Genomic DNA, 26,329 nt, shown 5'->3' with positions numbered 1-26,329 from the left:
ATCTCCAGTCCCAACTTTTCTCCTGAAAACTGGATAAATTTCTCCAACTAATCTTCAATATCTTCACCTGGATATTTTGTGCGTACCTGAAACTCAACAATTTAAATTGGTCACCCCTCCCACGAGGAGTTCAGTAGGCTTAAGTAGATTCCAGCCGAGAAGCTGTAAGACTCGTGTTCTAGGTTTGGGATGCTAGGCCCCAGTGGCCTGGATTTTCTAGTGGGATCTTCTGATCCATGGGTTGCACAGTTCTGTGGGAAAAGCACAGTTTCCCCTTCTGGGTAGCCTGCTCATTCACTGCCTCCCTTTGCTGGGGGTAGGAGGTTCTCCTTTCCCGTGTAGCTCTCAGGTGGGCCACGCACTACACTGCTCTTCCTTCTGTCCATGGGTCACGCTAGCCTTCTAGTCAAGTTTGATGACAGAACCTGGATACCTTGGTTGCCAGTGAAGGATTCACATGCTTATTATGTTTTTTTCCAATGGGAGCCTCTGAGCCCCACTGCTTCTAGTCAGCCATTTTGGCCCCGTCACTCCTATTATTTTTACCTTGTTTCCTTTTCTTAATGAATTGGATTGAAATACCAGAATACAGTTATTTAATATAGAACCTTACATGTTTCTGATTATAACAGGTATGCCTAGAGTATTTCCCCATTATAGTGTTTATAATCCGCATTTTATTAGGAATTTTTAAAAAGAAATTATAACTTTGCTATATCTTTCAAGATAATATTCTTTTATCTACTTATTGATGTGATGAATGATATTAGTAGATCTGTTATTACTGATCCATAATTTCCTTCCTAAATCTTACTCAGTATATTATTATTTTACTATATGGTATCAGTCAAATTTCTCCATATTTTCTCTTTTAGTTTATGCTTTTTCTGCCTTGCCTGTGAAAGTACTGCCCATCCCAAGATTTTAAAAAGCTAAAAACTTCCACGAATGGCATAATAAACACTGTAACAAAAAATATATTGTCAGACTAGGAAAATATATAACATATATAATAGACAGGATCAAAATCTCTCATATACCACTTCGATAATAAAAACCAAATTAAAAAAGGAAAAAGATTATAAACAGGAAATTCACAGAAGAATACACACGCTATATAAATAGAAAACCAATTGTTTTTCCTTCTCATTCACACTCAACACAGAATACTTCACCTCTGGTTACCAAAATGGGGGAGGGTTCCCACTTCCCACACTGACAAGTTTAACACCAGCTGAGTATCCTACAATTTAATCCAATTCTGATAATATATCCCTGGAGTTAGCATCAAATCTCATGGGTTAAGGGCTCAATCCCTCAAGATTGCCTCCACTTCAGATATCAATCAAAAGCCTAGATTGTGACCAGCGCTTCTGTCTGACCAGCTATATATTGCCAGAGTGGGGAGTGGTGGGAACATGACCCTCTCCTCAGGTTTGATTAATTTGCTAGAGCAACTCACATAACTCAGGGAAACACATTTACAAGTTTATAAATACAGAATATAATAAAAGACACAGATAAAGAGCTACACAAGGCAAAGTATTTGGGAAGGGGTGTGAAGCTTCTATGCCCTCTTGGGGGCATGCCACCCTCCCAACACCATATTTCCCATACCCTAGAAGCTCTCTGAACCCTGCAGCTTGGGGATTTTTATAAAGCCTTCATCACATAGTTATTGAGATTATTAACTCAATCTCTAGCCCCTTCCCCCTTCCTAGAAGAAAGGAGTTAGAACTGAAAGTTCCGAGCTTCTAATCATGGCTTAGTCTTTCTGGCAGCCAGCCCCTATCCAGGAGCCCACCAAGAGTCATCTTATCAGAACAAAGAGAGTCGTATCACCTAAGAAGTTCCAAGGAATTAGCAGCTCTTTGTCAGAAGCCAGAATAAAAGCTCAGTTATTAGAACAAGAGATACATGTAGAACCCCTATCACTCAAGAAACTAAAAAGGTTTTAGGAGCTGTGTGCCAAAAACTAGGGGTAGAGACCTATATCTATCTCTTATTATTTCTCACACATGCTCATATACAAGCATGTATATTATTAATTTGAAGGAAAAATAAGATGATTACCCACATACAGTGTTAGTCATTCACTCTCACACACCATTGGAGGAACAGGTATAGCATTTACTCTCACACACTGTTGGAGGAACTATAAATTCATATTATCTTTTGGGAGGTTACTTTTGCATCTTTAACCAAACATTTCACTCTAAGCCTTCAAAAATTATAAATTCGCCTCTGAAGAACTTCTCCTACAGATTACTGATGTTCCCATAGAATGTATATCTTCACTACAGCACTGTTAACTAGCGCAACATTGGAACCAACCTAAATATCTACAAATGAAGAATGACTTAATAAATTAACACTGTAATACTACGCAGCTATTTGAAAAAGATTTAAATGTAATGGCCTAGAAAGAGTTCCATGATGAAGTGAAAAAAAACTGAATAAAACTTTTGACATGTAAATATATAAATATAAATAAGATATAAATATAAATAAGATTTGCACCACGCTGTTAAAAGTGGTTATCACTGGAGATGAGCCTGGAAGAGCTTAGGGTTGAATTTTTTTTCTTTTTTTTAAATTTTATTATTATTATACTTTCAACTTCATTTTACATATATATCTTTTTTTAGTAAGGAATTGGATGATTTTTAAATTTTCTCTTGGATTTTCTGTTTTAGTTTTTTTAATTCTTTTAAATTAAATAATTTGGTGTCTTTAATTTGCTAAAGATTTACGTAATATTTCTATATGTCTAGTCTTAAGTGAGACCAGTCTTTAGGGTTTTGTGGGGCGGGGGTGGGTGTGTGTATCCTTGCCCTGTTTGAATACCAAAGTTACACCTTGAAAAAATGAATTGATAGTTTTCTGTTCCATCAAAGTCTGAACAAAATAGGAATCATTTTATTTTCACAAGACCTCTTAGAACCTAATTGTAGTTATCTGCATGTTGCATCTTTTGCAAGGGTAGTTCTTGAACAACTTTTCTACTTCTTCCATAGGCTGTTAGTCTGATATCCAGACTCCCTTCTGTAAATAAGTTCAGCTTTCATATCTGTATGAACTTATTTTTCAGAGAAGTTTTACTTACTCTACTGTTCATGTCTTCAATTTCCTTTGCTCGCTGAATTCTCCTCATTTCTAAGACCTGCTCTCTTTTCTTTTGCAACCATGCTTTAAATACTATGTCATTCTCTCTCTTTTTTTCTTTCTCTTCTTCTATTTTTCGTCGCTCTTCCTAGTAAAAGAATATGAAAAGACATTAATGGAAGACTAATAAAATTGTATGAGTTATCAGAGTAGAGAGATATATTTTGAGATCTGAAATTAGGATTCCCTGATCCTAAAACTTTCCATCAGAAAATTGGTCCTTCTAGGCTAGACGCGGTGTAATCCCAGCACTGTAATCTCAGCACTTCAGGGGGCCGAGGCAGGCAGATCACTTGAGGTCAGGAGTTCGAGACCAGACTGGCCAACATGGTGAAAACCCGTCTGTACCCAAAATACAAAAATTAGCTGGGCTAATTTAACAAGTTCATAGTAAAATTTTCTTCAAATAATGGAATTCTAAGTGTTTTCCTTACATTTTGACAATATAGCAAGACTTTCTAATTCCTTTTGATTGAACAGAAGGAAGGGAGGAAAGGAAAACTTCTACCAAACAACATAAAATATATTTGAGAATATCTATATACTATTTTCTAAGCCCTAAAGTAGCCTGTATTATAGGAAATATAAATGAATTTGTTAAGAATTAAATTTTACATTATTTATACATTTCCATTTCACACAAAGGACTTTGGATGCCTTGTATGAATACAGTATGACGAAAGATGATTATCTTTCCAAGGGGAACATTCAGGTATATTACACAGAAGCTATCAGCCAAAGCACTGATAATGGAGTTGCCAAAGAGAACACTGAACTGATGCACTTAGGTTAGAAAGATGGAGTATAGCAGGCCAACCCAGAAAATATGGGCATAAAAAAGCAAAGCTTTCCCCTGAAACCAACTAAAACATGTTAAAAGCCTTAGTACTTGAAGACCATGCCTTGAGCCAAGTTAGTTATAGGATACAACAAAAGTGTATTTCAGAACAAAGAGTGTGTGACATTCAGAAAAGAGAATCAAAATGAAAACAGAATTATCCATCCTTCATACCAGTTAAAGACTAACATCAGTTCATTAATAAAAAGGCAGTGACAACTATATAAAATCACCGGTATAACTTTTGTAAAAGTATACACACATACCTACACATTTGTGTATAGCAAACATATAGATGTCATTCTCAAAAAATTATTTTGTATTGTCACCAAACTCTTATACTTTTAAGTGTTGTTTTATACCTGAATCAAGTAAACCTAGTTTGACTATTAGAGCTATTAGTGACCAAGTGAACGAAGCTCTACACGCATGCACCCTTCTAGGTTCTTATCTGAGTGTGCTAGAGGTTACACATTCTTACAAAGTCATTTTTCACTTTTTTTTTTTTTGCTAATGCCAATTCCTGATTTAAATGCCAGATATTTCCCTGATAATTTCCCATATAAAGTAGATAACACACCATTTCTCAAGGGTGCCAGAGAACTGGAAATTTTTATTCCAGTTTGCTACTAACAAGTACAGATATACCTTGGTAAAGTTATTTAAACTTTCTAAGGTTTTCTTATCTGCAAAATGATCTGTAAGGTCACTTCTCATGTATTATCTGCTGAGCTTCGTATTTAGAATTAGACATTTTGTATGGTTCAGCTTAATACCATTAGGTTTCCAGTAAAACAAAGAATTGGAGCACTGATATAAGTAATTCTGAGAAAACTCACAAGTTTAAGTCCTGGAATTTTCAATTATAAGATACATAGAGTTTCACATAAGAACAAATATGAAAAACCAAAAAATTAATTTAGGATTCTATATGGCATTTTGGAGACATTTCATTAAGAATATTAGGCTATATTCTTAATCTGAAACTAAAATCCTGTAAATAAAAGAACTGTAGGCATAGAAAGTACTATGAAATACGTGCAAATAAAAGAATTACAGTCCAAGTCTTCCTGTTGCCTCCTAAACCTCTACACTTTCTCCCTTCATTTTTCCATCTGACATTTTATTTTTACCTATCATATCAAGATTACTTTCAGCAGCCACTTAACGTCTCGTGAGTCTCACCTTTAAAATGAAAGGATCAGATGAAGTCATCACTGAGATCTCCGCTAACAGATCAGTCTACTATTCTTTGTGATCCTTACAAGGACCAAAGTAATCACTGTGTTCATTCCATAAATACATATTCTTAACACTTAATCAATCTAACAATAGATAAATAAAGCAATCAAAAAAAGTCTCCAATGGTTTGAACAACTGTTTTAATTCTCATTGCATTTATAAAACAGTAAAACATACTCTACTTTTAATATAATGCCCACTTAGGTTCTCACCTCTCTTTTCAGTTTTTCTCTCTTTTGTTCTAGTTGTTTTTGTAGTTCTTTCTGTCGAGGGGAAAGACAGTATGTTGAAGTCACTGGTGAGATATGTGTAGACTGTGTCCTGTGATTAGATTTCCCATTCCCTTTACATCGATCTGAGTTGGCAGCAGAGCTTGGACAAGTCTTGCGGTTGAGTGGTGGCTGAGGGATATGAGCCAGCGGCTCTCCTGTTGATGAGTGAGTGACAGCATGAATCTTTGCTGCAGAATCTTCTTTCTTGGTGCCACTGACAGAGGAGTTGGAAGATCTGGGTAACAACTGCTGAGGGTCATTTTCTGTACTATTTGCATTATTAATGGGAGGCAAAAACCCCTGACTAGCAATGTCTTGTAAATTCAGAAGTTCAAATTTTCCATCTCTCTCTACCAGTATTGTCCTATCCTTGTTTTCTTCACAGCTTCCATTAGTAAGTGACAGGAGCACATTTTCTTGTCCAAAATCATTGGAAATACATAACTGTGACAGTTTCCCAAACATATTCCTTTCGTTTTCAAAATAATTTTTAGAAGTAGTAGTGTCTTCTAGTGGAGGAACTTCCAAATCAACTAACTTGTCCTTGAACTTAAGTTTTCGCTCCCTTTTATCATTCACGGGTTCTTGATTCTGTAGCAGCTTGTTAGCTTGTACAATTTTCTCCATAATATATCTCCTTACTTCCTCATCCTCTTCCTCCTCCAAGTCTTTCTGGCTTTCTAGTTTGGATTCCTGGAAAGAGTTTTCACTATCTGAATCTGATATGGGATCCAAAGGTTGAATACCTGGTACAGAAATGATGTCATTTCTTCTTGGTGAGACCTCATCCTGCAAAGATTTGTCAGGATCAGAATGCTGTTTGGTGTGCTCTATTACTGTCTCATTCTCTTTTAAGTCTTGGTTAATATTCTCTTCCTTCTCACAAGCCATCTAAAAACAAGATATTTTTCAGTCAAAATTGAGATTCTTTATAAGTAGACATACAAAATGGGATTTTTCCTGTTCATGTAATTTATTTTATGAATGGGAAAATTTAAGTGTGTATTGCTCATAATTTGCTCATAACATTCTAATTCATACTTATGAGTATCCAAGGGAAATACATGTGACAGCAATGCAGGAAAAATTCAACTTTAAATTTGAATTTGATGTAGCTAAGTGCTACATTGATTTTTAAACATTTTTATGCTAATGTATCAAAAGGTAACTACAAATAACAATATTAATATTCCTTGCCCTATAAAATTTTCCTCTCTTTACATTTTCAGAAAAATAATTTTCAAAAATGTTTCCTCCTTGTAATATGTGCATTCTTCAATCAAACATCTTTCTCCCCAGACCATTTCAAGGACGAATTATTTGGTCAAGTCCTAATCACTTGAGGTTCTTTTAATCTTTTCAGACTATTATTATCACCATAATCTGCAGGACCTATCTAAATTCCAGGTCAATTTTTACCTCTAGATCAGATTTCCCTTCTTCAACTATACTCAGAGATTTCAGAAATCCATGCTAACCACCATCAGATAACTTGGCCTTACATTAAAAAAAGTTAATTCCACATGAACCATAAACCAGTATCAGTGCAGCACAAAACTCCACTTCTGCTGTATCTAACTAAAAGTTTATATATAAAAAAATAGATATAATATATAAATGTATATAAATATTATTTATATATATATTTTTTCTCTTTGTCAAAGTTCTCTCCCTCCTAAAGCAGTTCTATGGGAGCTACTACATGCTTGTCTCTTCAACCCCTTAAAATCACTTTCCTACTTCATTTGCTCATAGGTCATCCTGTGTGATAGTGAAGGTCATCTTGTCCCATAGTCAGATGTCTAATAAGCAAATAAACCTGGCCCATTTAAATGACTGCCAAATAACTATGATTTAACTAAGATCTCTGTATCACAAGTGTTCATTTTAGCCTTATTTGTTTCTCTAGTTCATTCTTTTTTATTTTTCCAATATTATCAGGATGGCAGATCTCTGGTTCATTCTTATAGTCTCTGTTTCTGAACTCTCCTTCAGCTTTTCTTTTCTTTTGAAAACCCATTTTTTACAAAAAATCTTCCCCCAACCCTCTTACATGTCTCTAGCTCAGTCATCCCCTTTTCTCAAAAGCCTCAAAAGAAGAGGTTATTATAATCATCCACTGGAATGTGTAAGATTCATAACCGCACTTTTATTTTATCCCTGCTATATATATCCCTAGCACCTAGAACAGCCTCTGATATGATAGGTGATCATTAATACTTGTTGAATTAGAAAATGAAACAATAAATCATCCCTATTACCTCTCTAATTCTATCACACTGTGCTTTGGATCTCATACCCTTCCAGTCTTGAGAAATTGGTTCAACCTTACCACTCCAGGTATCTGCCTCTACTCATTCTGCTTATTTTTCTGTTAGGATGCATAAAACTCCCATTTAAAAGCCATCTTAGAAAAATCTTCACTTTTGACTCTGTTTCCATCTTCAAATATTGTGTATCCCATTTGTCTTTTCCATTACATAAGAAAGCAAAATGGAACTAAGAAGTCTGTAATATAAAACCTGCATTTCCTCATAGTCTTTTCCTTAACACCTTTAAAACTGGCTTCTGCTATAACTCTGATCATTATCCCTCCGAAGTCACCTATTTATATCCCAGTGTTATTCCTTTTCCTACTTATTGACACTAACTTATGTATATACATATATATATACACACATACATATGCATATATATATATATGTTTTACAGAAATACATATACACATTATACACATGTAAAGAGAGAGAGAAATAACCTACCTTGAAGCAGGAACCGGTTAATTTTCCTGGAGTTCCTTTCTTCATCTCTGATAAACAGTATATCACCATGCTTAATGCATCCACTTTTCCTAGGAGTATTCCCGTGACTCAGACTTTGACCCTTTACTTTGTTCTCTATATTCATTGCCAAGAAGAGCTAATTCAGTCTTAAAGTTTTAAATATTAGCTAAAAGGTCATGTGTTTAGAGGATTTACTTTATTTTTCATTTATTTTAATAGCATAACCCCATGATTTTACCTAAGTTCACAGAAAGTAGAAGTTAACTGTATTTTTTACTTTTGATGCAATAAATCATGATTTTACTATTTATATTATTTAAATTATAATTTTATAATGGTCATTTTAGTTTATTAAATGCTAGTGTAATAACTGTTCTCTCACTAACCTGCCCTATGCCTTAGGATACAACATTTAAGCAATCTATGCCTCATTTTTCTTATCTTTAAGATGAGGATAACAGTAATTTGCCCAATGTAGATCAAAGAAATTTTGTGATGCTTAGATGAGATAATAATGTGAAAACCTTAAAGAATTGCAAAGCACTTTGTAATATAATTATTATGAATGCTGTTGGCAATATGTAATATAATTATTATGAACGCTGTTGGCAATATATACCTCTATTATGCTGGCATCACTTTTTTCATTTTCATTAATTAACCAGTCCAGGTCCTTTTCAAAGTCATCTTCGTATTCTTCACTTTTCTTTGAATCAGTATCTTTATTTTCATTCATTTTCTGTTTGTGAAGGAAATATGCTATAAGATTTTAAAAGATAAGGTATATGTTATGCCCGCTCTAGAGGAGGAATGGAGTATGGAGATTAATGCTGTAGGTAAGCTAATTAACACAGAGAAACACAAAATGGAACGTTCAAAATGAACATGCACTTGAATACACCATAAAAGAGAGATTTGCAATGGCAAGACATTTCCATAGGTAAACATTCCTAAAAACTCTCCCACCTTCCCCCAATTCCTCAAATAGTTATTGATGTTGGTTCCTTTTCCCTCTCAAGATAAAGTTAATTTTCGGTACACTTTAGGTACGCTGAATTAATAAATAATCCACAAGCTGTTTTAGCCATTAGCTTCGCTTTGTTCTCCCCAAACCTTTGGCCAGACTAAGTTATTACTGAATAATAACTGTTATTCAACTTAATTATTATTCAAAAATAACTGTTAATTGTTCAACTGGATAATTATTATTTTTTTCTAAACTATTCATTGGACTATAATTCCTTCCAGATATTTATTTATTTTAAACTAAAAACACAAAATAGATTTGCTAAAGGACTCAAAAGTAAGCCCTTCAATAATTTCTAAATCAGGTTGAGCACAAATTTTGAAGTGATCTGGAGAAACCAAATCAAAACTTCAGAGTGAGTTTCACTTCCTAACTACAAAACAAGCTAAATTGCTTAAGCTATTATGTCTAACTACCTACCAATTAAAAGCAAGGGCACCATGAATGATACAGAATAAAACTCACTGTAATCCAAAATACTTACAGTAAAAATAGTACTTTTCACAGTCACAATGCCTTGGAATAATCAGTTTTCTTTTCAGAGCAGGGATCTTGAAATTTATTATTTTAAGATGTTTGGGCCGGGCGCGGTGGCTCACGCTTGTAATCCCAGCGGAGGCGGGCGGATCACGAGGCGGGCGGATCCGTGGAAGGCCGAGGCGGGCGGATCACGAGGTCAGGAGATCGAGACCACGGTGAAACCCCGTCTCTACTAAAAACACAAAAAATAAGCCGGGCGTGGTGGCGGGCGCCTGTAGTCCCAGCTACTCGGAGAGGCTGAGGCAGGAGAATGGCGTGAACCCGGGAGGCGGAGCTTGCAGTGAGCCGAGATCGCGCCACTGCACTCCAGCCTGGGGGGACAGAGCAAGACTCCGTCTCAAAAAAAAAAAAAAAAAAGAGATTTTTGAGTTACATAAATATTATAAGAATATTTCTTTGGAACTCTTCAGTGCTTTCCCTTATTTTATGATAAACATAGTTCTGAACTTATAAATGAATGGTTGCCTGAAGACTTTAGTAGATATGTTCTATTGTTTACAGAGAATCCCACACACATGAAAACTAAAATTTAAAATGAAAACATAAGATCTGTATAATAAATTAAAAGCACAGTAATTAAAAATTTAACAGGTTAGGGGTCTTTAAGTCATACTATTATGCCATAATTCAAAGGAAAAAAAAAGCCATAGTTAAGGTAACTCTGAGAAGTAAATTAAGTCGCATCAAATCTGAAGTGCAATTCTTTTCCTGTAACTTAAAAAAAAAACCCTCATGGCTGGTTCTCAAGTAAACAAAGAACATAAATTACAAACTCTGGCTATCAAATCCCTTAAGCCTTTTTCAAATGCGTCACAGGATATTCAACCCCTTCAATTCTTTTAATCTTCATCTCCAGGGTACTGTCTATATGGTACACAGTCAACAAGCTAGAACAAAAATACATCTTACACAAACAAAATCACTTAACGCTTCCTACTTTATTCTTGTGAGTTTCACACATTTAAATTTCAACATTTATTATCAGTAAAAATCTAGGTAAGTGGCTTAGACCAGCTCTACCCTCTTTAAGGGAACTGTAGTAAGAGACGGAAATCAATTCCTTCCTCCCTGAGTGTCTGGTAAATCCCATGTGGATAGGTGAACTGCCGATCTTTCAGCAGGAGTCTTAAACCAAGTCCATATGTATACATAATTTTGATAACTTTCTTCCAGAATTCAGGATATTCAAAAATAGTTTAAATAATTGAGTCCCGTCTTACAGCGTTTTAAACATATGCTAGCTTAAAAATCTAAGAACTAAAAGCATGTCAAAGAGAATGCCTTTTAATATAAAGTAAGTACTTAAGCAAAAACTAATCCACACATCATGAAACCATCTGGCCCATTATTCCTGTGTATCCTGCCAAGACTGTGATCCTATAAGTAAGTTTTTAAAAAATCATAAACTGTCACAAAGTATGATGATAAATATTTTATGGACTTTAGGTGATAATTTTAATCTGTATTCAGGATCCCAAGGTACCACCAACGAAATGAATACCATTGCCTCCTTATGGAAGCTACAATTTCGGGAGTGACTTTTTCTCCCAGGGACAAAATTATTACTTTCCACGTTCAAGAACTTTGAGAGGGGAAAGAATATGACAAAAACTTAGTCTAAGCTACCCTCAGACGAGTATCCTTCATACATAGTGAAGCAAGGTGTTACCAGACTTCCCCACCAGTGCCAGACTCCGTGGACCTCGGACTCCAGAGAATAAGGCGCCACCACAAAGCTTCTTCCCTCACTACCTACCTTCCCTCCCAGCTACACCAGACGTTTATACCTTTACCCTCTATCCTACCATTAACATCTCCGCATCGTCCTTCCCTTCTCTCCCTCTATATCCCTCCTGCCTGTGTAAAATGCGGCGGCTGGGATCACAGAGATGGCCGGGGGAGTTCTCCTCTCCTCCTCTTTTTAAGCTCTTTACATCGAGGCAAAGGAGACCCCGGAACCTGCCTCCGCGGCAGCCAGGCCCACACTGCCATGGCAACAGCGTGCCTCTGCGTCCTCCATCCGGGCCTCTCTAACTGCTAGCGACAAAAACCCGCGCAGGCTCACGCGATATCCTCAGAACACCGACCCCTCCCGGCACCCATCCCCGTGCTTGCAAAGGTCAAGTGAAGCTGAGGTTTCTAAGGGGACGACTAAGGAATCCATGCGTCACTGACGTTATTAGAGACTCGCGAAGTGCCGCTGTGTTGGTTGTGAAATTTCCCTCTTGTAGCTGTCTCTCGTCAGATTCAGAATTTCTTAGGACAACTTCTAAAACTATATTTCTATATGTTATGTGCTTCGCAGTTAACGTAAAAAGGTAGTTTTTAGTTTTCATTAGTAGATAAGCAAATTGCTGATTAGTTACCATATTTTTGACCCTCAGCTTCTTTTTTTCCTAATCAAAACCAAAACTTTACCCAAGAGAGTTGCCAAAGAAAATAGGATTTTTGCTCCAGCTTTGAGGCACGTCAAAATGGTCAACTAGAATTTTCTCAAATTCTGCTTATCTTTATGTATAAAGGCAAAGCAAGATGAATTTAGATGTGGTGAAAGTTGAGAAGATTTTAACAACTATCCATTCCCAGCCAGAAATAAATAAGAACTGAGAGAAGTAAAAATATTTCCTCAGTACAGTCCAGTGTGTTCGGATTATTTTTAAATTGTTTATTATTAGGATTTCTATCACTTGATATGATGGAGAGCACCTTTTCTCCAAGAGAGGCAATGTAAAATTAAATTTTTAGATATTCTTCAAGTTATAGACTTAAGGTTTTTTAAAATGGAAGGTCAAAATGAATTGTAATATTGAGTGCACTTCCTAGATGTGGTGTAGCTGTAATGACCTAATGTTGGTATTGCTTCAGCACTTGAAAGAAGACGCCCCCAAAAAAGGTTATTCACTTCTAAAGGTTGAAGGAATTTTAGTCAAATCTCCTTTAATGGATGTAGAGTTGTAGAGTTACTTACCAAAGCTGGAAGTAGACCCTAGGTTTCAGAACTCCTAGGTTAATAGTTTTTTCCTCTGACCATCCCCCTAAATTTGTATTTTTCAAATAATGGGTGATATCAGCTTTTTTTTTTAAGTTTCAGTAGGTTTTGGGGGAACAGGTGGTGTTTGGTTGCATGGATAAGTTCTTTAGTGGTGATTTCTGAGATTTTGGTGCACCCATCACCTGAGCAGTGTACACTGTACCCAATATGTAGAGTTTGTTTGTTTGTTTGCTTGTTTTGATTTTGAGACAGAGTCTCGCTCTGTCACCCAGGCTGGAGTGAAGTGGCACGATCTGGGCTCACTTCAACCTCCATCTCCCGGATTCAAGCGATTCTCGTGCCTTAGCCCCCAGAGTAGCTGAAACTACAGGCACGCCACCATGCCTGGCTAACTTTTTGTATTTTTAGTAGAGATGGGGTTTCACCATGTTGCCCAAGCTGATCTCCAACAACTGAGCTCAGGCAGTCCGCCCACCTGGGCCTCCTAACCAATATGTAGTTTTTTATCCCTCATCCTGCTCCCACCCTTTCTCCCAAGTCCCCGAAGTCCACTGTATCATCCTTATGCCTTTGCATCCTCATAGCTTAGCTCCCACTTATAAGTGAGAACATATGATGTTTGGTTTTCCATTCCAGAGTTACTTAACTTAGAATAATGATGAAGTAACCTCCATTTCCATGCAGGTCGCTACAATGCCATAATTTCATTCCTTCGTATGACTGAGTAGTATTCCATGGTATGTATATGTGCCACATTTTCTTTATCCACTCGTTGGTTAATGGGCATTTGGTTTGGTTATTTTTGTAATTGCGAATTGTACTGCGATAAACATACGTGCAAGTGTCTTTTTCACATAATGACTTCTTTTCCTCTGGGTAGATACCCGGTAGTGGGATTGCTGCATCAAATGGTAGGTCTACTTTTAGATTCTTTCAAAGAATCTCCACACTGTTTTCCATAGTGATTGTGCTAGTTTACATTCCCACTACCAGTATAAAAGTGTTCCCTGTTCACCACATCCATGCCAACATCTGTTGTTTTTTTTATTTTTTGCTTATGACCATTCTTGCAGGAGTAAGGTGGTATCGTATTGAGGTTTTGATTTGCATTTCCCTGATGATTAGTGATGTTGAGCATTTTTTCATCTCTTTATTGACCATTTGAATATCTTATTTTGAGAATTGTCTATTCATGTCCTTAGCCCACTTTTTGATGAGATTATTTGTTTTTTCCTTGCTGATTTGTTTGAGTTCCTTGAAGACTGTGGATATTAGTCCTTAGTTAGATGCATAGTTTGTGAAGATTTTCTCCCACTCTGTGGGTTGTCTGTTTACTCTGCTGATTATTTCTTTTGCTACGCAGAAGCTTTTTAGTTTAATTAAGTCCCATCTACTTACCTTTGTTTTTGTTGCGTTTGCTTTTAGATTCTTGGTCATGAAGTCTTTACCAAAGCCAGTGTCTAGAAGGGTTTTTCCAATGTTGTCTTCTAGAATTTTTATGGTTTCAGGTCTTAGATTTAAGTATTTGATCCATCTTGAGTTGATTTTTGTATAAGGTGAGAGATGAGGATCCAGTTTCATTTTTCTACATGTTGCTTGCCAATTATCCCAGCAACATTTGTTGAATAGGGTGTCCTTTCCTCACTTTATATTTTTGTGTGCTTTGTCAGAGATCAGTTAGCTTCATTTCTGGGTTCTCTATTCTGTTTCATTAGTCTGTGTGCCTGTTTTTATGCCAGTACCATGATGTTTTAGTGACTATAGCCTTGTAGTATAGTTTGAAGTTGGGTAATGTAATGCCTCCAGATTTGTTCTTCTTGCTTAGTTTTCCTTTGGCTCTGCGGGCTCCTTTTTGGTTTTGTATGAATTTTAGGGTTGTTTTTTCTAGTTCTGTGAAGAATGATAATGGTATTTTGATCAGAATTGCATTGAGTTTGTAGATTGCTTTTGGCAGTATAGTCATTTTCGCAATAGTGATTCTACCCATCTATGAGCATGGGATTTGCTTCCATTTGTTTGTGTCATCTATGATTTCTTTCATCAGTGTTTTTTAGTTTTCCTTGTAGAGATCTTTCACCTCCTTGGTTAGGTATATTCTTAAGTATTTTATTTTTTGCAGCTATTGTAAATGGGGTTGACTTCTTGATTTGATTCTCATCTTGGTTGCTGTTGGTATATAGCAGTGCTACTGTTACCGGTGGAGGGTGTCCATGTTCTTGGCATTTTGAACAAAGAATTGGAAAAAACACACAAATGAAGCAAGGAAAGAATGAAGCAACAAAAGCAGAGATTTTTATTGAAAATGAAAGTACACTCCACAGTGTGGCAACGGGCATGAGCAGTGGCTCAAGGGCTCCCGATACAGAATCTTATCGGGTCCAAATACCCCCTAGAGGTTTCCCATTGGACACTATACATTGGTTCACCCCATGTAAATGAAGTGGTGGCCCGCAATCAGTCTGATTGGTTGTGGGAGGCAACCAATGAAGTGAAGTTACAAAGTTACACTCCTACACAAACATTACACTCCTATGCTCTTTGCAACCAATCAGGGGTACTTTCAATTTCCCATCTGCAGAAAAGGGGATTTGCCAAGGAAGTAGCCTCTGGTCCTTTTGTTACTTAGGCATGTCAAGTTAGGGTTTTCCTTTCAACTGCATTCTAGGAAGTCAGTGTGAAATGGCCTTAGGTTCCCTGCCTTCAGACCCTATTCTCCTGCCTCGCTACTGATTTGTGTACATTGAATTTATATCCTGAAACTTTACTGAATTAATTTATCAGTTCTAGAATCTTTTTGGATGGTTTTCTAGTGTATGATTATGTCACTGGCCAACAGCAACAGTTTGATTTCCTCTTTACCAATGTGGATGCCCTTTATTTCTTTCTCTTGCCTGGTTGGGATATAGCAGCATGATTGGTAGCCAAAAGTGGAAATGACTCAAATGTCCATCAAATGATGAATGGATAAATGTTATATATCTATACAATGGAATATTATTCTGCAATAAAAATAAATGAAGTACTGCTGGAGGATTCTAAAAAGATGGTGGAATAGGAAGCACCAGGAATCTATCTCCCCACCTAGAAAAACAATTGCATTGTCAAAGCGTGTCTCTTGTAACTATGTTGGAACTGTGGAGTCTATTAAAGGCTTGCAACTTTCAAGGGAAGGCTTGGACAGAAAACTGAATTTATTTTGGTGAATTTCAGCTCTTACTTCAGTATCATCTACCCAACCCCAAACCCCAGCTCTCTAGCAGGCAGTCTGCATTACTTGCAGGAGCAGCTTGCACATAGTTCATGAGAGTCAGTGAGCAGTAAGGACCCTGTCCCCCTATTGATGAGGGTCTGTGTTCTGATAATTGATTACTGCTTCTGATCAAGGAGCTGCAAACACAGAGGTAGCTGCCATTGTTGTTGCACCTTCCCCCACCATTGTAAGCTTTTACTCCTCCAGCTGAAGCAACTTCCAGGGAATTTTCCTTGTTTTCTTCCTTTTGAAAGACAAACATTAAAGACTAAGACATTAAAAAGCAACTACATTTACAGAGAAAAGCATAAAGTTAAGTTGAACACCCAGAGAAAGGCATAAACTCAGAAAAAAACCTGAGAAGACCTTAAATCGTAAAGATGCTCAAATAACTAAGGAAAGATGTGGAGAAAGTGAAGAAGATAATATATAAACAAAATGGAAATATCAATAAATTGAAAACTAAAAAAGAAATCAAAGAAATTCTAGAGCTGAAAAGTACAACTGAAATGAAAATCTTACTATTGGGATTCAAAAGCAGATTTGGGCAGGCAGAAGAAAGAATCAGTGAACTTAAAGATAAGACAATTGAAATTGTTGTATCTGAGAAACAAAAAAATTAAAAAGTTAAAAGTGAACAGAGTCTAGGGGACCCGTAGAACACTATCAAATGGACCACAGTATGCATTGTGGGAGTCCTTGAGAAAAGAGAAAGAAGTAGTGTGATAATTTGAAGAAATAATGGCTGAAAACTTCCCAAGTTTAATAAAGGATATGAATATGATCATCACAGAAGCTCAATGTACTCCAAGTAGGATGAATTCAAACAAACCTCCACTGAAGCAAATTATCCATCAAACTGTCAAAAGACAAGAAAGAAGCAACTCATCACATGCAAGGGATTTGCAAAAATCCTGTACAAAATACCCAATTTCAGCAGCATATTACAAAGATACTGCACCATGGCCAAAAGGGATTTATTCCTAGAATGTAAGGATGGTTTAACCTACAAAAATTGATGCAGTATGCTACATTAACGGAAGGAGAAAAACTGAATGATCATTTTAATTGATGCAGAAAAAGCATTAAATTCAGCACTCTTTCATGATAAAAAACAAACAAACTTGGAATAGAAGGATACTGCGTCAACTTAATAAAAGGCATATATGAAAAACCCACACCAAACATCATGCTCAATTCTGAAAGACTGAAAGCTTTTCATCTAAGATCAGGTATAAGATAAGGATGCCGGCTTTCACTATTGCTATTAAACATAGTACTGGAAGTACAAGCCAGAGCAATTAGGCAAGAAAAAGAAATATAAGGCAGCCAGATTAGAAAGGAAGAAGTGAAATTATCTCTATTTGCAAATGACAGGTCTTATACATAGAAAACCCTAAAGATATCATTTTTAAAACTATTAGAATACATTCAGCAAAAATTGCAAGAGACAAAGTCAGCACATAAGGTCAGTTGTATTTCTATACACTAATGATGAACAATCTAAAAGGAAATTAAGAAAACAATTTACAATAGTATCAAAAATAAAATACTTAAGAATTAACTAAAGAGATGAAAGATGCATACAATGCAAACCATAAAACAGATAAATGGAAAGCTATCCCATGTTAATGGATTGGAGGACAATATTATTAAGATGTCAGTATTACCCAAAGTAGATATGCAGATTCAATGTAATACCTATCAAAATCTCAGAAAAGCAGAAATAAAGAAATCCATCCTAAAATTTGTATGTAATTTCAAGGAACCCCAAAAGCCAAAATAGTCTTGAAAAAGAACAAAGTTGGAGCACTAATACTTCCTGATTTCAAAACTTACTATAAAGCTAAAATTTTAAACTATGTGGTACTGCATAAAGACAGCTTTATAAACCAATGGAATCAAATTTAGAGGTCATAAATAAACTTTCACATATATGGTCAAATGATTTTTCACAAGGGTTTTATGAAACTCAGTGGGGAAAGGATATAATCTTTCAACAAATGGTTCTGGGAAAACTAGATATCCACATGCAAATGAATGAGGTTGGACCCTTACCTCACACCATATTCAAAAATAAAATGGATCAAAGATGTAAATGTAAGAACTAAAACTATGAACTCTTATAAGGAAACAGAGCAATAGCTTTGCCACATTGGATTTGACAATAATTTCTTAGATATGACACCAAAAGCACATGCAAAAGTAAACAAATTGGACTGCACAAATATTAAGTACTATTGCATTTTAAATACTTTTGCTCACTAGACATTATCAGCAGAATGAAAAGGCAACCTATGAAATGGGAGAAAATATTTGCAAATGATACATCTAATGTTCATAGGTATCCAAGGTATTAATATCCATAACAAATAGAGACCTTCTAAACTCAACAACAATTATAAAAACAAACAATCCAATTCAAAAAGTGGACAAAGAACTTGATTAGACATTTCTCCAAAAATACATGAATTGCCAAGAAACTCATGAAAAGATGCTAAATATCACTAATTATTAGAGACATGCAAATCAAAACCACTATGAGATACAACCCTCATTAGGAAGATTAGTATTAAGACAAAATAAATATTGGCAAGGATGTGGAGAAATTGAAACCCTTATGCACTGTTAGTGGGAATGTAAAATGGTACAACTACTATGGAAAACAGTATGGCAATTACTCAAAAAATTAAAAATTAAATTACCATATGATCCAGCAATCCCATTTCTGAGCATATACCCAAAATAATCGCAAGCAGGATCTTGAAAAAATATTTGTACACTCATGTTCATAGAAGCATTCTTCACAATTGCTAAAATGTTGAAGCAACCCAAGTGACCGTTGACAGATGAATGGATAAGTAAATGTAGTATATATGCATGATGGAATATTATTCAGCCTTTAAAAGGAAGGAAATTCTAACGTATGCTACAATGGGATGAACCTTTGAAGACATTACACTAGGTAAAATAATAATAAAGCCATGTATGAAAAACCCACAGCAAACATCATATTCAATAGTGAAGAACTGAAAGCTTTTCATCTAAAATCAGGTACAAAGCAAGGATGCCTGCTTTCACTACTGCTATTAAACATAATACTGGAAGTCCTAGCCAGAGCAATTAGGCAAGAAAAAGTCATAAAAACACAATATTGTGTCATTCCACTTATATGAAGTGCCCAGAACAGTCAAAATCTTAGAGACAGAAAGTAGAATCATGTTTTCCAGGGCCTGTTAAGGCAGGGGAAATGAGAGGTTACTGTTTAATGGGTATAAGGTGTCAGTTTTAAAAAATAAAGTGTTCTGGAGATGGATGGTAATGATGTTTGCATAGCAATGTGAATGTGTTTAATATCATGGTAATGTACACTTAAAAATGGTTAAGATAATCAGTTTTATGATAGGTGTTTTTTTACCACAATAAAAAGTTTTAGACAAAAAAGGAATGAAGTACTGATAGATGCTACAACACTGATGAACCTTGAAAACATAAATATTATGTTATGAAAGAAGCCAGACACAAAAGATCACATATTGTGTAATTCCATTAATATGAAATGTCCAAAATAGGTAAATCTATAGAGATTGAAAATGAACTAGTGTTTGCCTAGGGCTGGAACAAAGGAGTTGTTGAGGGGAAATGGGTGGGTGACCACTAAAAGTTGAATAGTATGGTATTAGTATATGAATTATATGTCAACAATAAAGATGTTACAAGAAGTATTAATGGAATGGTGGGCAAACCATAACTGTGGAGTTGAACATGTAAGAAACATGGGTTTTCCAGGATTGATTGATATATGACTCATATCTCCTATGTTTAACTAGCCTGTAGAAGATTTTAATTTCTGGCCAATTTCCCCATCAATAACATAGAGATCATAATATTTGCCTTATTTTTGTGAAGATTAAGTGAAGTAATCCATGTACTTAGCCCAGTGCCTGATACATACAAAGTGCTTAACAGTGACTATTACATTACATAGTTTTCCAAAAGGATGAAAGTAGGTTCTAGAGTATCTTTATTGATATTCCAAAATGAAAATAAGAAAAATTTTAAAATTATGTGTGGAATTCTGTAAGAAAAATAGTTGCTACATTATCAAACATTTTTTAACTTATGAAAGGTTTAGATATTAATGTATCAATTTCAAATAAACGTTAAATATTACAATTATAGAACCCTTGTGCAATATAACTGAGCATTAAAGGTGAAATGGATAGTGTAAAAATCATAACATCCCCACTTAAATGGAAGTCAGAGTTCCAGTTATCTCAACAACCTAAAACCAAGCTGTAAACAAAAACAAGTGTAAAAGATGTAAAAGCAAAATACAAAGCTAATACAGTTTGTGAACTAAGCTTGAGCCATTTTTAGGACAGTCTTTCACAGTCCTTTCACTTACTTTAGTCTCATATACTCAGGTCTCTGAATTCCTAGCCCAGAATATAGGACGTAATAATTTCAAAAAAGAAAAACAGTTGTGTTGTTAAAAGTAGGTACTCTGACACCAGAAAAAAAATGCTTTTAAAGAACTCACAGCTCAGCAGAAATATGCTTAACTATCCCAAAGATAGTATAAGTTTCAGTGGAAACTTTTGTTCACAGATCAGGATTGTATTAGTTTTCACAGTATGTTTGTGGTATTTCAGAGGCTGCCATGCACAGTGAGGAACAGATTTCATCTTATGCCATACCCCACCTTGCTTTTCTTTTTTAGCGGTCTGGCTCTGTCACCCAAGCTCGAGTGCTGTGGCACAGTCATGGGTCACTGAAACCTCTGCCTCCCGGGTTCAAGTGATTCTCAAAGGTTGACAGACTGACATGCAGAAAACAAAAAATAAAAAGAATGAAAAGCAAAGACAACCTAGACTAAAAGAAAATTTTTTTGTCTCTTCTAACAGCAAGCAGAGACAAACATTAAATTGCAATATTGTACAGTCATTCACCATCTGTAATTCACAATCTATAGTGACAATCTTGAGCTTCTAAAAAAGGTTGGTTTCACTATTACCTCTTTAATAAGGCAGAGCACTATTAGTTTTCAATAATTTCATTCAATTTTGCCTGTTGAGCTGCTTAACTTCTGGGCCCACTGGGAGGTGAATAATTCATAACTTCTACATGAAAGAGCTCACAGACTGAAAAAGGAAATAGGCTTAAACAAAGGGAGCACAGTGTGACACACAAGGTACAGATTTAGCTTGAAAAATGGAGAAATTAATTAGGAGGAGAGTGACAATAAAATGAATTCTACAAAGTGTTGACATCAGAGCTGACTTTTTTTTTTTTTTTTTGGTGGGAGGGAGACCTGAGTTTTATTATTTCTCAAATCAGTTTCCCCAAGCATTCAGGGGTCAGAGTTTTTAAGGACAATTTGGTGGGTGGGGGTAAGCCAGTGAGCCATGAATGCTGATTGGTTAGGTCAGAGATGTAATCATAGGGAGTTGAAGGTGTCTTCTTGCACTGAGTTCCTGGGTGGGGGCCACAGGATCAGATGAGCCAGTTTATTGATCTGGGTGGTGCCAGCTGATCCATCAAGTGCAGGGTCTGCAAAATGTCTCAGGTACTGATCTTAGGGGCAGTGTATCCTTAAATATTATAGCCTCTAGCTGCATGACTCCTAAACCATAATTTCTAATCCTGTGGCTAATGTTAGTCCTACAAAGGCAGTCTAGCGCCCAAGCAAGAAGGAAATTTGTTTTGGGAAAAGGATAAACTATAAACTAAGTTCCTCCCAAAGTTAGTTCAGCCTATGCCCAGGAATGAATGAGGACAGCTTGGAGGTTAGAAACAAGGTGGAGTTGGTTAGGTCACATCTCTTTCACTGTCTCAGTTACAATTTTGCAATGGCAGTTTCAATCCCTCCCTTTGGGTTTTATAACACGTTAATCTTAACGTGTTGGCTAATGAAGATGGAAAAGGGGTGAAGACCATTCTAACTTCTTCCTGCTGATCAGGGGCATAGTGGGGGTAGGTGTTGACCCAAGGAGAGAGGAGTGGAACCACTTTGCAACTGTCTGAGCATACTCATGCAGACCTGGCTGTGGTTCCAAGGCTTGCATGGCAAAGGCATTAGTATTGTCATCTATAGTTTTAGTATCACATTTAAAGGAACAGGTATAACGTAAATACTGAGTACTAGGGTAAGTAGTGCAATGCCCAGTTTTAAAAGTAAACATTTGCAAAATAATGTTTAGGGCTATGACGTGAACTCCAAAATTCCTGTCCTCTGGAGACCAAAAGAATGTATTTCCACATGGTCACAAGGTTAAGCTCTTAAGGATACAAAACTCAATAGAGAAAATTCATCTGGTATTGGTTTCACAGACCTGCAGCAAAGTTTGTACCTCACCAGCCTGCCAGGCTGGCTTGAAAAGCAGGCTTATAGGTGTCCTAAACCCATGTTCTATCCTGTGATATCCTTCTCTCCATTATAGAAAGACAAATTTTTAGCACAAAGTGTACCAGATTTGCTACAACCTGAGACTAGCCTCACAAATCCTTTTTTTTAAAAAAAATATATATTAATCAAACCCTTGCAGAGGAGACAACCAGTTACACTTACATTTACAAACACACCCACAAACAGACTCACACAGAGAGACCAGAAACTTGCGTGGTAAGAATTTCTTACCCTTTCTGCCGGCATACTAGGTTTTCAGGTTCCCTTTCTCTGCAGCTTCCATAAGAATGGAGCAGTTTTTGATGACCCTGCTTGCTGTGCCATAGCTGTGAGGGTCAAGCCACTTAACAAAAGAAAATCATCCTTTTCTGTTTTATGAAGCCATAGGCAAAAGATTCTCAATTTTGCAAGATGCCACCCAATGGCCTGCATGGGGAACCAAATTAACATTTTTCATCCCAGCAAAATACATATAACAAAACAGACACTAGTCACCTTGTTCAGCACCCAATATCAACCTGACAAAGCTCAAACTTTCTCCTGTTGGTCCCTGTTGTCTTTGATCCACTCCAGATGGGAAGGGATCACCTCCAGATGGTAATTCACATTGGGATCTCTGGTCAAGGTGAAGAGCGAATAGTTACCCTCAGACAAGCCTGTTGAGCTTTCTTTAGGGCTCACCAAATGTGACCAGACAAATAAGGGGGGTTTCTGAGTTAAGTCTGCTGGACTTCCGTAAGCAATTTCTTCAGAGGTCCCCTTCACATATACAAAAACACACAAAGATGAGACAGACAGAAGGATTCCAAATCTGATCCCTAACCAACAACTCCAAGAGTATCCCTTCCAAACTATCCTCCTATTCTCCATCTGAGAAATCTCCCTGAAATCTTCCTGATTGAGAAGTCTCCTTAACCAAGACTCTTCCTACTAGTTAGGGAGAGCCAACTGAGACCCCCCCAGGAGCTGAACTGAGACAGACACCCCACAATGGGGTTACATCCAGACCAAGACCCCCATAGGAGCTGAACTGAGACAGACACCCCATGGTAGAGCTACAGACACCCTGCACTGGGGCTATGGACAGACATTCCACCATGGGGCTACAAGACCAGTTGGGAGAAGGAAGAAGGTGTTTGCAGCTCCTAGGATACTCACCAATCCAGACACCCCACAATGGGGCTACAGACAGACACCCTACCATAGGGCTACAGACACCCCACCATGGGGCTACTGTTATGAGACATCTCCCCAGAACTATTTCTGTATTGCAATTAAATCCATGCATATTATGAAATGGGAGAGTTCCCTGACACCCTCCCTCATGGAACTTGCGACAGGGGTGTGGTTTGTTTGCTCGGCCACTGCGCTCAAATACCTTACATGATGGGGAGCACGCAGACAGGCAGGTGCAGGAGCCAGGGCGTGTGCGTTTGGTCTCAGGACCCACAGTAGCATCTAGGCGTGTGTTACAATTAATGCTCTTTTAGCAGTTGCCATCCACAGACAGCTAAGTGTTACACCAGCTCAGTGGAGTCAGGGTGACAGCCTTTTACACCCTGCCCTCTTGGTATCTGGGTCCTTGTCCCACATCCAGGAAGAATCAGGTCACACGGACTTAAAGGATGGTGAATGCGGGGATTTTATTGAGTGATGGAGGTGGTTCTTGGAGGGATAGGTGGGAAGCTGGAAAGGGGATAGAGTGATAAGATGATCTTTCCCTGAAGTTCAGCCATCCCATCTCCTCTCTGACCATCCCCAGCCAAACTCCTCTCAACATTCAGATGCTCCTTCTCTTCTTCTCTGCTGCTCCACTCTGCTGCTCTTCTGATTGTGGATCCCAGGGTTTGGGCTTTTTATGGGTACAGGATAGGGGCATGGTGAGCAAGAGTGGTCTTGGAAAAGGCAACATTGGGATGTGAAAACAGGAATGCCTGTTCCCATTTAGAGCCGCAGGTTTCCAGGCTTGAGGGTGGGGCCTTTTCCGGGGAACTGCTCTCTGCTACCCACTATTTCCTTGCCTCCTGTCCATATCAGTTGGGTTGGCAGCACACCACCAGTAGAGGGAGTACGAGAGTCAGCCCCCCCCCCCCCCCCCCCCCCCCCCCCCCCCCCCCCCCCCCAAGTCCAAGAGAACTAAGCCCACTTGGGCTGACCTCTGGATCCATCGCTGGAGGCAGATACCAAACCACAGGCAGGTAGCCAAAAGGGCAATCCCAGAGGAGCCCCCAAATTTGTAACTGCCCAGTGGGTTCACCTTGCCTGCTGCCTAGACAGAGCCTGATTTATCAAGACAGGAGAATTCCAATAGAGAAAGAGTAATTCACACCGAGCTGGCTGTATGGGAGACTGGAGTTTTATTATCACTCAAATCAGCCTCCCAGAGCTGAGTTTTGAAGAATAAAAAGAACTGTGCAAAAAGGATAAGGCATTGTACATAGAGATGATAGCATTTGCCAAGACATAGAGGCATCAACTAGTTTACTCCAGGATCTTTAGGTAATTCAGAATTGCTGGCTCAAAACATGCAAGATGGGGCCAGGCACAGTGGCTCACACCTGTAATCCCAGCACTTTGGGACATTGAGGTAGGCGGATTACTTGAGGCCAGGAATTCAAGACCAGCTTGGCCAACATGGCAAAACCCCATCTCTACTAAAAATACAGAAACAAAACAAAACAAAAAAATAGCATGGTGGAGCACACCTGTAATCCCAGCTACTTGGGAAGCTGAGGCATGAGAATCACTTGAACCCAGGAGGCAGGAGGCCACAGTGAGTCATGATCATGCCATTGCACTCCAGCCCAGGCGACAGAGCAAGACTGTCTAAAAAAAAAAAAAAAAAAGGCAAGATGAGGTATGGCATAACGTGAAATCTATTTCTTATTGCCCATGGCAGCCTCTGAAATACTACAAACATACTGTGAAAACTAATGCAATTCTGATCTGTGAACAAAAGTTTCCATTAAAACTCATACTAACCTTGGGCTAGTTAAGCATATTTCTGCTAAACTGTGAGTTCTTTAAAAGCAGCAACTGCATTTTAGGCATTTCTGTACACTTAGTAGTATATGTATTTAAGTCTTTAATGAATATTTATTGAGTTCACGTAACTGAACTCATGAACTAATAATTTGTGAATAACTTATGTGCTTTATGCTATTAAGTTCATCACTTTTTCTGATATTTAATCGGGAAAATGGAAGTTACTGAAGAAATTAGTGTTTGTGATCAGGGAAGAGAGAGGAATAAATTTCTAAAATGGGGCATTTTGGGAAAGTGCAGAACTCTAGTAAATTAGGATAATCAGAGGCACTATGAAAACACAGAACTTGCATGTAGGTGAGGAAGGAACGATGAGGGGATGTTAATGACATACTTTGCAATTTTATAGAATACAGCAGTTCTGTGTACCCTCTCCCTCTCCCTACACATTCCATTTAACGTCTTCTTCCTTCTCCCCTCTAAAGTGAGTACCCTCTGGCTATCGATAACTGTACAAGGGAAGAAAATTAAGAACATGTAAGAACAGGGCGATTTAGCAAGAAGTAGGTACATGAAGCAAAGGAAGCTGATTCTTATTCAAGGACTTTTCCTTTGATGGGCTTTATGCTTTTTAAACTCTGACGATACTAGATATCAATAGATGACTGTATTTCAAATATAGGCATTGAAAAATGTATTTAGAATTTATTACTCATCAAGGACTATGAGATTTTACAAATATAAGATCAATATATGTAATCAGTGCCATGTGTCTTCCCTCTCCACTGTTTAATGCTAGTTACATGTATAAATTTTAAATGTGCAT

At 37.3% G+C, this 26,329-nt stretch overlaps 1 protein-coding gene across 3 annotated transcripts in view; it reads right to left on the bottom strand.

Annotated features, from left to right (window-relative positions):
- CCDC181 (coiled-coil domain containing 181) overlaps positions 1–9,948 on the bottom strand; it is a 31,062-nt gene extending 21,114 nt beyond the window's left edge. For 2 of the 3 annotated variants that reach the window (XM_030824004.1, XM_030824006.1), the window contains exons 1-4: positions 9,812–9,948; positions 8,920–9,039; positions 5,458–6,408; positions 3,107–3,253 (exon numbers count right to left, since the gene is read on the bottom strand). In XM_030824004.1, the coding sequence (XP_030679864.1) occupies positions 3,107–3,253; positions 5,458–6,408; positions 8,920–9,036 (1,215 nt within the window). In that variant the 5' untranslated portion in view covers positions 9,037–9,039; positions 9,812–9,948. Of the gene's footprint in view, positions 1–3,106; positions 3,254–5,457; positions 6,409–8,919; positions 9,060–9,811 lie in introns of all 3 variants that reach the window. The other variant, XM_030824005.1, reaches the window with a different exon arrangement.
- Between the last annotated feature and the right edge of the window lie 16,381 nt (positions 9,949–26,329).

This window comes from Nomascus leucogenys, chromosome 12 (genome assembly GCF_006542625.1).
Source record: "Nomascus leucogenys isolate Asia chromosome 12, Asia_NLE_v1, whole genome shotgun sequence".
In the NCBI taxonomy this organism is placed as follows: Eukaryota; Metazoa; Chordata; class Mammalia; order Primates; family Hylobatidae; genus Nomascus; species Nomascus leucogenys.
This window is presented reverse-complemented; position numbering and strand designations above follow the sequence as displayed.